This window comes from Acromyrmex echinatior, chromosome 13 (genome assembly GCF_024713525.1).
Source record: "Acromyrmex echinatior isolate Ae372 chromosome 13, ASM2471352v2, whole genome shotgun sequence".
Lineage (NCBI taxonomy): Eukaryota > Metazoa > Arthropoda > Insecta > Hymenoptera > Formicidae > Acromyrmex > Acromyrmex echinatior.
The window spans coordinates 10,368,468-10,379,770 of NC_141864.1; the positions used below are offsets into that span (position 1 = coordinate 10,368,468).

Below are 11,303 nucleotides of genomic sequence, written 5' to 3' on the forward strand. Positions count from 1 at the left end.
AATTTTCATGCTAACAGCTTGGCCAGACTGACTTTTTCGCGGCAACGACTTCAGTCGGAGCCACTCGCAACGAAACATTTAGAGAGAGAGGAGGCTACATCGTGGTGATTTCATCCTTGTACATTGAAACGACTCAGGTGAGTTCCTTATGTTCTCGAATGTGCTCTCGAGCTCGTAAACGTCATCGACATTATACGGAACACGAGCTATGTCGCGATTCTTAAAAAGAAAAGAAGAGAAGCACCGGCGAGCGCGTCACCGCTAAGCGCGTGCCGCCATTTTAGACCAAGCCGCGGCGTATCTTGCGACATAATCATTTTCACGCAATCACGCCGTGGTTCGTCGCCACATATAATTCCATGTCCATCTCATTCACCGTCATCCTAATTTCGCATTGCGTTACAACACGTTACATGTTGAAGTCGATTTAGCATGCGACCGTGTCGTGCATCATACTGCGCCATACCATCCCACGCTATGCCGTGCCGGTATAGAGTGCGTCCTAGCATAATTTCTCATCGGTCCTTTTATTTACAATACTGAAGCGTGCGATCAGATGAAAGCCTGTCATATTCTTACACAAAAACGAAACGACTAACAGTTCCTCACTCTAAAATCTATTTGCTTTATATTATTTGTATCTTTATGTGATTCTAGGCTACTGATTTCTTAACTCTGATAGATGTCTTTCTAAGACCCAATTGCATCAATGTCATTTTGACTTTAAGCGAGACTTAAAAAGTTTCTCTGTCTCGTTAAAGCCAAAAAGAGATAGAGACAGAAAGAATTTTAAGCCTCACTTAAAATCAAAATAACATTGGTGCAATCAGACCTAAGAGTTATATTTCCTTCTTCACTGCAAGTACTGAAGATCCATATTTCATGTTACATATACTATATGCTGTGTTTAGCAGAGAAAGCAGCTTTGTAATTATTATAAACTTCTTCAGTATGATTAGTTTATACATTTAGATCCATAAGGAAGCAACAGCAAGAACCAATTGTATTGAATTTTTTTACACAGTTATAAAGTTTCTTTCTCTGCTGAATGCAGCTATAGATTTTTATTACTTGCAGTGAACAAGCAACGCAAAAACATATATTAGTTCAGTTATAGAAAACAGGTCTTATGTGAATGTTTTTTTAATATAGAATGATATAATGTAGGAGGAATTGAAGAAAGTTTCAAAGATTATTTTAAAGAAAACTACGTACTTGTCACCATTTAATAATATGTCATCATTACATAATTTTCACTGACACATCTTAAAATGTATTACTTTTTCGTAGATAATATCTTTCAATACATAACATATTTATTAAAAATATATTTTAAATAGCAGTTTTTTAAATTTGTATAAATATTTACAAAGAGACTTATTTGATTTTTATATTTGCAGTATATACCATGAGCAAAGTGAAGGATTCTCCAACGGACAATGAGGCAGAAGAGGAATTTAGTGTAGAGAAAGTCTTAGACAGAAGAATCGTAAAAGGAAAAGTATGTAAAATCTTATTCAGTATAAAGTGTCATTTTAATTTAAAAAAAAATTGTTTGGATTATAGGTGGAATATTACTTAAAATGGAAAGGATATTCCAACGATGAAAACACATGGGAGCCAGAAGAAAATTTAGATTGTCCGGATCTGATCGCTCAGTTTGAAGAACAACGGAAGAAAAAAGACGGAAGTGCATCTGGGAAACGTCACGAAGAGAAGGAACAAAAGAAACGAAAAAGCAATAACACACCGACGCCCACTCAGGCCAAGAAAAAAGCAGCAGTGGAAGAAAAGAAGCTGGAAGGTAAAGGGAAGCATCGAAAATTTTTGGTTCTTATTTATTTTTATATCATTATTTTTTGTATCATTTTCCTCGTTTTTTAAAAAATGATATCAAAATACTTGAAGCAAATCAATGTTTCAATCTATTATGAATATTCTTTTAACTTTATAGGATTTGATAGAAATCTGGAGCCCGAGCGTATTATAGGAGCGACAGATTCCAGCGGTGAATTGATGTTCTTAATGAAATGGAAAGGAACAGATGATGCAGATCTGGTACCTGCACGCATTGCTAACGAAAAGTGCCCACAGATCGTGATCAAATTTTATGAGGAACGACTCACATGGCATAGTCCAGCTCACGATGACGAAAATTCGACGAAACCTGACCCGGAGTAGCGCCCAGCGTTCTTTCATGATTTATTTTTATCATTGCAAAGTATTTCCCTGTAACAATTATCCTAGGTTATTTACGAGTTTTTTAACTTTTGTAGGTAAAAAATAAATATATCAAAGATTTTTCGAATATTAATATAGAATGATATAATGTAGGAGGAATTGAAGAAAGTTCAAAGATTATTTTAAAGAAAACTACGTACATTGTCACCATTTAACAATATGTCTTATGTTTGAAGTATGGAAACGTGAATTATCAAACAATTACATAATTTTCACTGACACATCTTAAAATGTATTACTTTTTCGTAGATAATATCTTTCAATATATAATATATTTATTAAAAATATATTTTAAATAGCAGTTTTTTTTTAATAGCATAGGTTCTTTCTAATTATTTCATTCTTTTTGTATTTATCATGTAGTCATGTAAAATGTTAACAATCTGTTGCACCTACATAAATTATTTGCCATTTTAATTACTTAAAATATACGCGATTTACTGTTCAAATAAATAAATTAAAATTGCTAATTATATGTAATACGTAAAATAATTTGAATTATTAGTAAAACAGACATTTGAAAAATAATATAGGAAAAAAATTAGCTTTTTGCCTAAATACTGGGTTTCACCATTCCAGCCATATAATATAAGACTGCTAATTTGATTGCAATTCCTCAGAGCTTGTAAAAAATAATTTGCAATAGTGACAGATGAATTCTTTTGTAATCATTCATTTTTTTTATATCATTATTTTATTTTATCTATTGAACATAAAACAATTTTTTTCTGATTTTTCAAATTAAAACATTATATTTTAATGATTGATTACTTTGACTATAAAAAGAGAATTCATATTAATGTGTTCAATATAAACATTAAATATGTTTAATAATATTGAAATATTAATAGGCTTGCAAAATTAACAAAACATAAGACAGGCCAATGAAAGTACAATGCAGATCGCAACGTGCAATAAATTTAACAGATTATAAAATTGAGACATACATTTTAAATTCTAAATACAAAATTTCGTATGTTTGTAAGTGCAATAATGGGCGAGAGAGGAAAGCTCATCGGAGTATCAGATATATACACAAATCTGAAAAATGTTGAATTCAGTACTAGTTTAACCGTTCAGTTCACTAATAGTTTAACCGTTTGATTTCAATCTATTTGACAAGGGATGTGATTGGTTTATTTGAATTTTATGTTCACTGAGGATGACTCCAAACGGATGAGTTGAAACGTACAAAATTTTGCATTTGAAATCTAAGTTTTATAATTTATTAGATTTATTATGCGTTACAATCTGCATTGTATTCATTGCCTGTCTCATGTTTTATTAAATATGTTTATATTGAAAATAAATTGTTATGCACAATAATAACATATAAGTAAAATTATAGTATAGTATTATAGTAACATAAACACCATTTTGCCTAAAAATTTCATAAAGACAAATACTTTTGTATATATTATATATATATATATATAATATATATATACTATTAAATATTATTCGTTTTAGATTGTTTACAATGACCTTCAAATAAAACAGAAATCATTGGAAATCAAAGTTTATTGTAATCAAATGTAAAGTTGTTTATGAAATATGTTTATTACATATTCATCGTTTGAATTTTTTAGCCCGATTATTAGATGATTGAACAAACTTTCGTTTTTTCCCAAATGATCCTTTCAACCGTTGATGTCGTTTCATTTCCCAATCTATCTGCTTTGCGCTAGCGCCGTCATTACTGCTAAAAACGTTACTACCACCGTGCTTTCCCTTTGTTTTATTTTGTTCCTCCAACATTTCAGCGAACTTTTCTGCCGATACGAATATATTGCTATCGATTCCTTTCTTCTCTTTACTTTTCGGACCCTTTTTCGAATTTAGTTTGTTATTCAAACTCGATATTAATTCATCTGCAGTCTCTTCATCTTCGGAATTGTTGAATTCGATATCGCTCAGATCTTCATCATCTACATCTGCAAGATCGATATCGCTTAAATCTTGCAAGTCGTCATCATCCGCGACATCTTCATCAAGATCTTCAGATGTATCATCGATGTCATCATCAGATTGACTAACATTATCTTCATTATCCTCGTCATCATCAGAGTCTTCATCCGCTTTACCTGTTATAAATTTCATTAGTAAGACCTATTGTTTATAAAATCCTATAAACACTCATATACAAAACATTGAAACTTGAGCAAGTTTCCTTTTATCTCAATGAAACATATTTTATACAAATTTATGTAAAAAAAAAAAACATGTTATTACCTTTCTTCTTTCTAGGTTGGATATCCGCTGCAATATCTAAGTCGTCGAGATCTTGACCGAAATCTTGGCTGCCGCCCATACGATCCAACATATCATTGAACTCTTCGCTGTTGACACTGTCTGCGTCTTCGTCATCTTCGTCATCATCTTCTCTCTTAACACGCTTTTTAATCTCATCCTTCTGTTTCAAGTATCGATATAAAAATAACTCATCTACTGGTATTCGCTCCTCTCTCTCATCGAGATATGCTGCGCTATCGACTGGAAGGGATCGTATACCCTTAGGCGTATATCCGGCGCGTTGTGCCAAAGGATCATTCTTTTTCTGCACCTTCTTGGCCTCCAATTTTTTCGGATTCTTAAAAACGTATCGATCCAAGAATCGAATCAATGTCAAATCCTCCAAAGGATCACCTGTATATTCGATCGCTTTCCCTAAAATATAAAAATGCATAAATATCGTCGAATAATAGTATCGAACGATATAAATCTGTTGTAGTATAGAAAATTTGTTGTATAGAATTTGTTACCTTGAATAATTTGATTCGCAAATAAAGAGACGCTCGGGTGGAAATGCCTAGACAACGCTTCAAGCTCGGCATTGAGTCCTTTTGTTGCACCCGCATACAAAGGATTCCAACAAAAAGGATCGTATGATTTTATATCTTGCATCTCAACTTTTACGTCTGCCTCTTTCTTCACATCCGATTTCGTTTCGCTATCCGCACCAATCATAATATTCGATAACATAATAGAGTTTTCATTTTCTATTACACATACGTCTTCCGTATCTGATAAGCTATCGTTTACTTCATATACATCATTTTCGACTTTAATAGCCTTACATGGCTCAAGCAACATATGTTTTAAGTCTTTGCGTCCTTGAAGAACTTTGGAGACAATGTAAAGCATGGCACATACCATATTTGCAGGAAAATAAAATGTAATCTGTAAAATTCTTTTGATAAAAGCATATGAACGTAATATACTTTGATCCCTCTGAAGAACTCGATACAATAAGTTAAGAAACACCCCATGCTTATTCGCTATTCCTATTTGTCGATCGAATAATTTTTTATAAAAGGCTGAATAAAATCGGTTCGCCTGAGACTCATCCTTGCTTGTTATCTGAAAATGCAATTACAAACTGAAAACACATAAATATTTTATATATTGCAACAAATGCTATTTCACGGTACTTACCTGATGCAACAAGTTAAGTGCATTGAGAGAAACATTAAACGACCCAAGGTGTACCACTTTGTAAATAGAATCAATGTGTTCGTTTATTATCTTCGATTCTATTTTGGCAAAAGGATATGCTCTACTAACACCCATTAGAATTGCTGCCATCATTCTACTATCAGGTTCCCCTTTCTTCAAACAAGCTTTAAAAAATGCAAGATACACTTCTATCAGTGTAGCAGCTACTTCCCCATCATTTTTATTCAGAACATATTGTGATAGTAGACATATAGCGTAATATTGAGTACGCTGGCTCACATTTCTTCTAAATAACAATTTTTCAACTTCACGTAAAATTACGAGTTTCATGTTCGGATGTTCATACAGTAATTTATTTATACAAAATACAGCTTTAGATCCAACTTTACTGCTTGGATCGCCGAGTTTATTCACAAGTAACTCCAGCAATTTGTGCTCCTGCTCGGAGTTATCTATCAACAGACCACTTATCGCGGATATGGCTTTCTCACGATTTGTATCTACCGTATCTGAAGCCACCGCGGAGAGATTCAGAACAAAACGTTCGTATTGTTCTCGTAGTTGATCTTCGAAATACCAGTGCGCCAATAATCTTTTTCTAGCGGTGTTTGTCATAATAATGGAATCTGATTCATTCTCTATATTGAGCTTGTCCAAGTCCTGTTCTTCTAATTTTAATAATTTAAATTTAGGATGCAATAAATCCTCCAGGAAGAGTTCTTTCAACGATGTAATAATCATGCCACTTTGATTGTGTTTGGCGCCTCGTACTTGAGATATCAGGGATATCAGACGACTGAGATTATATTTGGGATTATTTTGCACCAGCACTATATTGGCTGCTATTTTATCCGAGGTGGTACCTCGTTGCAATGCAGTTTTTAACCATTTCATCTCTGAATCATGTAATCTGGATTGTTTCAACTGAAAGACAGTGGTTTCTGCATCCAGATACCTTTTTCCTTCATCCCTTAAATGCAGAACGTCAGCTTCGGACTTGGAGTGCTTGGAGGGTCCTTCTGCCTTGTGATATTCCTCGTACCATTTCTGCCTAATACCAGTGACAGTTTCACCAGTAGTGAAATCATCATCGAATTCTTTCTTCATCTTCTAAGAAAAATTCTGAAATAATTTCCAAAAAAATAATAAATAATATGTGCATTTAAGTAATATGATGCAATGTGTTTTAATATTTATTGTAAAATAAGACTCGTAATTTTATTGTCACTAATATAAAATAATGTAACACATACACACATGTCACATGCTTACATGTTAACCTTAAAATCATTGATAAATCTTTTCTTATAAAGATTATTTTATTTAGATTATTCACTTAAACGTGGTTGGCGCAAACATATTTTGCATACAAAGTGCAGTCGATTTATGTGCAAGTACTTTAATAAATCTTTAATTAATATTTTAATTGATATTTTCCTCAGATTCTAACCATACAATCACATGTGCTTCAATATGCTCTTTAAAGGCGCCTGAATACTTAGCCAGCGACACAAAATCAGACGGCAGCCTAGCGAAACCGTAGCTACACACACACACAGACACACACACCATGCATCCCGTGATGAACGATTTTCTTCACAGGCCCCAGATTTTTTGGAGCACCAAGCTTATCGCTCAATGCGATTGACTCATAATTTGTGGATCCGGCTCGAATTTGGACTTTTTGTTTTCTGAATATAAGCCTCTTTGGTATAAAATAAATTAAAATAAAACAACTCTTAGAAATTTTATATACGTTCCATTTTAATGTTTTTAAATTTGTTGGAAAATATACAATTATTTTGACAAATAGTCTATGAATTATTAGGTTCTGATTGAAGTAATATATACAATTTTGTGTTATATGACGTACCGCATTTTTCTGTAAGATCTAATTGTAAGTTTTTAATAACAATCCCATTTATCAAAATCGTTATACATAAAAGTATACAATATATATTTTTGTATCACAGATCCATTTTATTCTGTAAAATATATAGCACTTTTGACTATAATACTGATTAAATTGTTCCAAACGATTAAAATTCAATTTTTATAAATTGAATTGAAAAATTTGGATTTGTAAAATCATATAGGATCTGGAACAATATTAAAGTAAATCTCGAAAATCTGATTAAAAATTCCAAATTCACCGAAAATATTAATATCATGTTAACAATTTAGTTAATTTAAACAGCATTATAGTTAAATAAAAGACGAAATTGGTAACCAATTTAAATTGGTCAAAATTTTAATTAGAATTAAAGATAAATTATGTCTATCTTTTCTATTTAATGAATAGAAAAAATAATGCATATTAAATGACGTGAATAATTAATCAAGTTATTGATAGCGTAGTGACTAGATTTCAAGAAATAGCCTTCCATGAAAACTAGATTTAAAAATCTTCGTGAAAACAATTTAGTAGAAACATTGAAAAGTTGCCCATAGAATAATATATATTATCCCTAAATTTTTCTGAAATTTATATTACAATGTACGCAATATGCTTACAAGTCTCTCAGCATGTAACTCTCACATTTCATTTTTCCGAATACTATAATTTTTAAATTGTTATAACATGCAATTCTACATAACAATATGCAGAATTAGTGATGTATAAATCTTATGTAGTACATTCTTAGAAAAACTAAGAAGAATTAGAAAATTTGTCAATTTAATCCTCGATGCCTTCTCTTCATTCTTGCATACGGCCCGATTTCAGGATCCATCACAAAATCATACAAAACAGAAACCCATGAATTGTGCTGTGGTAAATTATCATAAAATTCTGCGGCTATACGTTTTACCTATAAAAACGTAAAAAAACGTGTGAAATAATAAACAAGTTATATTGTGTACAACAATTACATCTAAGCTATAATATTTTGATATACTTCTGGTAATCTCGAACCAGGCACTGCAGGAAAGTCATGGTGTTCATTGTGGTATCCAACATTGAAAGTAATGAAATTTAGAGGACCATAATAACTGTAAGTCTCAAAACCTTTTTTGTACATATAATGTTCCGATATAAAGTGACCTGCTACAGGATGTAATCCCATTGCCATAACAGAGCCAAAAAGCAAATAAAATAGTACTTTACCACCTAAAAACCAGATTTTATTTTTTATTAGTAACTGAATAATTTCTACTAATTTATATTATTAATATAAATTGCATCCTGATATTTTACAAATTTTGAAACTTACCGAAAAAATACCATACACAACTATCAAATATCAATTGTATAACTAAATTTATATATTCTAATGAAGTTGGTGCTTTTGGATAAGTTACAAGAGGTCGAAATGAATAAAAAAAAGGTTGTAGCAGTATCCAACAGAATTTCCCAAAAGTTGTACAAAATAATTTCGCTTCTAATAATGTTGGTAAATCTGTATCTAATTTTTCATCTCCCTGATACTAAAAATGCAAAAAGTATACCTCTTAAATATAATTCAAACATTAAATTACATATCATATTAAATTACTAGATAATGCAACATTTATTATCAATTTTTATCATTTCTTGCAATACTTACACGGTGGTGCTCAAGATGATATTTCTTAAAACTGATAGATACCGGTATTCCTATTGGCAGATTTGCAAAAAAACCAAATATTCGATTAGCCATAGGCCTGGCATGTCCAAAGGCAAGATTATGAGATATTTCATGTATCGCTGCAAAACAAACATGAATAACCACATACATATACCACAAATGTTAATGTATTAAACATTAGCATGATACTTGATAAATTCTAACTTTACTGTATTGAATAAAATGTAAATATAATGTAAATATAATAAATAAAATGTATACGTACCAAGCATAAGAGAGTGGTTTATTACACCTCCAAAACAATATGCTAATAGCAAGAGTTTGGGATAATTCAAATCTTTAACAATAAAGAATGATAGAAACTGTATTAATACCATCCCAGTAACAACCCATTTGAAATTTGGGTCATAGCCAAATAACTGCTTAATTTGTGGATATTTCTCTAAAATAAAAAGTATTTAAAAAATTATAATTTAAAAAATTAATTATTGATTAAAGTAATATATTTTAATATGATTAATTTAAATACAATATATATATTTAATTTTACTGTAGAGATTACAAAATTTGGTAAACTACATGAAAATCAACATAAAATACATTTCTAAAATAATATTATTTTAATTAGACTTGTTGAATTTTTCCTAATACATTACATTCCAATATAAATTTGTACAATATCAAATAGTTACAATAAATTTACTTAGTTGTATCATTCATATATCAGTACGTCATTTAATAATAAATATTTAAACATATCTCAAAATGATACTTCATGTTTTAAACAACAATAAATTAAAAAAAACATAAATATCTATAAGTTCAATTAATGTTTTGCGGTGCTGTTTTCACATTCAAAGTATTATTTTATCATAAAGATATTCGAGCAGATGGTCCTCAAAATAGGCGTGGTTATGCGTATCTGTCTTTCCAATTTTACAATTATGTGTCTAATATTCCAAAAGCAGTATTCAAATATTTACAATAAAAATAAAAATAATCATCAAATATCACACATGCTAGTCTTTTCGCGAGTTTCATACTACCTAGAATTATTTTACGCCGCGAGGCATGCGGTTCCTCCGTATAAACCCATTCGAAATCCGTTCTTGACACTCGTTGACCCATTCTTCTGTGACGATTTTTGTACAAAAGATGAAATATTAATCAGTGATGGCCAAAGTCGAGTGGCATCATCAACGACAATCAAGGCAAGAAATAAATGCGTATGTAATCCTCTTGAAATCACGACTTCGTCACCATTCGTCACATTACCTCGATGTCAGAGATGATATTGGACGATATTGCCGGTCCTTTTTTTTAATACTTGCGTTATACAAGGTGTCCGGTATATAATAATCGGATACGTTATTAGTCACGTATTTTGCGTTGGGTAAGTATGGAGTCGCTTGTTAAGTTAAGATTATGAAATAGATTTGCGGATTTTGTAAAAAAATTCCGAAATTTGCAAATTCACATCGACGAGTCTCAATTATGAAACTATAATCATTTATTGTCTTAAATTAATTTTTTGTTATTAATTTATTATTAATAATAATTTATTATTAATTTAAAATCGGAATATAGAATTATATGCTACTCGTTCACATCAGACTCAAATTGCCAAAATCGCCCCGTCAACAACGATTATTTTCTTTTTTCATAATTTCCTTGTAAAAAGTTAAAATATTTGTTCGATAACATTTTAGAACAATCTGTATACAAAATCGTCTACATATGCAGTTACAATTGATGTGGCTGTAATCTCATGCGAAATGTGTCCTACTACATATATATATATATATATGCAAAGATAAATACTGATAAAATTTATAAGATAGTTGTGCTAATATCCACTCCAATCCACTCTCAAATATCTCGCTAATCATGCACGTACGCACTGATATGTATGTGAATAAAAGAATTTTATAAAAATGCGTATGCGATAAATAGAGTGGGAGCGAGATAGAAAAGCGGTCGTTAACATCTCGTATGTTCTCTAGCTATTATCCCGTCTATGACATCGATTAAGGTACCTTT

General features: G+C 31.1%; 3 protein-coding genes across 5 annotated transcripts; 1 reads left to right on the plus strand and 2 right to left on the minus strand.

Moving 5' to 3' along the window:
- On the plus strand, positions 1-2,714 carry LOC105146120 (chromobox protein homolog 5). The gene is made up of 4 exons (XM_011056180.2): positions 1-137; positions 1,401-1,501; positions 1,567-1,804; positions 1,955-2,714. Exons 2-4 carry the CDS (start codon positions 1,409-1,411, stop codon positions 2,179-2,181), a joined length of 558 nt encoding a protein of 185 aa, XP_011054482.1. The 5' UTR covers positions 1-137; positions 1,401-1,408; the 3' UTR covers positions 2,182-2,714.
- A 1,030-nt stretch (positions 2,715-3,744) lies between these two features.
- Noc1 (Nucleolar complex protein 1) lies at positions 3,745-7,355 on the minus strand. 3 transcript variants are annotated; one of them, XM_087412750.1, is made up of 5 exons: positions 7,267-7,355; positions 5,677-6,819; positions 5,004-5,601; positions 4,474-4,908; positions 3,745-4,325 (listed from the first exon to the last, which is right to left on the minus strand). In XM_087412750.1, exons 2-5 carry the CDS (start codon positions 6,802-6,804, stop codon positions 3,811-3,813), a joined length of 2,676 nt encoding a protein of 891 aa, XP_087268876.1. In that variant the 5' UTR covers positions 6,805-6,819; positions 7,267-7,355; the 3' UTR covers positions 3,745-3,810. The 3 variants fall into 3 exon arrangements, with proteins under 3 accessions (XP_087268876.1, XP_011054479.1, XP_011054478.1); XM_011056177.2 differs by having other exon boundaries at positions 7,148-7,304; XM_011056176.2 differs by having other exon boundaries at positions 6,970-7,304.
- An 88-nt stretch (positions 7,356-7,443) lies between these two features.
- On the minus strand, positions 7,444-11,260 carry ifc (delta4-sphingolipid-FADS-like protein ifc). Its single transcript, XM_011056175.2, has 6 exons — positions 10,310-11,260; positions 9,529-9,705; positions 9,243-9,382; positions 8,910-9,123; positions 8,595-8,806; positions 7,444-8,507 (listed from the first exon to the last, which is right to left on the minus strand). The coding sequence occupies exons 1-6, from the start codon at positions 10,389-10,391 to the stop codon at positions 8,370-8,372; spliced, it is 963 nt and encodes a 320-aa protein (XP_011054477.1). The 5' UTR covers positions 10,392-11,260; the 3' UTR covers positions 7,444-8,369.
- Between the last annotated feature and the right edge of the window lie 43 nt (positions 11,261-11,303).

Excerpts from the sequence above, each read along its gene's own strand:
- LOC105146120 (XM_011056180.2), top strand. The coding sequence starts at position 1,409 with ATGAGCAAAGTGAAGGATTCTCCAACGGACAATGAGGCAGAAGAGGAA. Across the intron at positions 1,502-1,566 it reads GAAGAATCGTAAAAGGAAAA|GTGGAATATTACTTAAAATG; the intron begins GTATGTAAAATC and ends TTTGGATTATAG. Across the intron at positions 1,805-1,954 it reads GGAAGAAAAGAAGCTGGAAG|GATTTGATAGAAATCTGGAG; the intron begins GTAAAGGGAAGC and ends TTAACTTTATAG.
- Noc1 (XM_087412750.1), bottom strand. The coding sequence starts at position 6,804 with ATGAAGAAAGAATTCGATGATGATTTCACTACTGGTGAAACTGTCACT. Across the intron at positions 5,602-5,676 it reads CACTTAACTTGTTGCATCAG|ATAACAAGCAAGGATGAGTC; the intron begins GTAAGTACCGTG and ends TTGCATTTTCAG. Across the intron at positions 4,326-4,473 it reads CCAACCTAGAAAGAAGAAAG|GTAAAGCGGATGAAGACTCT; the intron begins GTAATAACATGT and ends AATTTATAACAG.
- ifc (XM_011056175.2), bottom strand. The coding sequence starts at position 10,391 with ATGGGTCAACGAGTGTCAAGAACGGATTTCGAATGGGTTTATACGGAG. Across the intron at positions 9,706-10,309 it reads GCGGCGTAAAATAATTCTAG|AGAAATATCCACAAATTAAG; the intron begins GTAGTATGAAAC and ends TTTTTATTTTAG. Across the intron at positions 9,383-9,528 it reads AAACCACTCTCTTATGCTTG|CGATACATGAAATATCTCAT; the intron begins GTACGTATACAT and ends TTTGTTTTGCAG.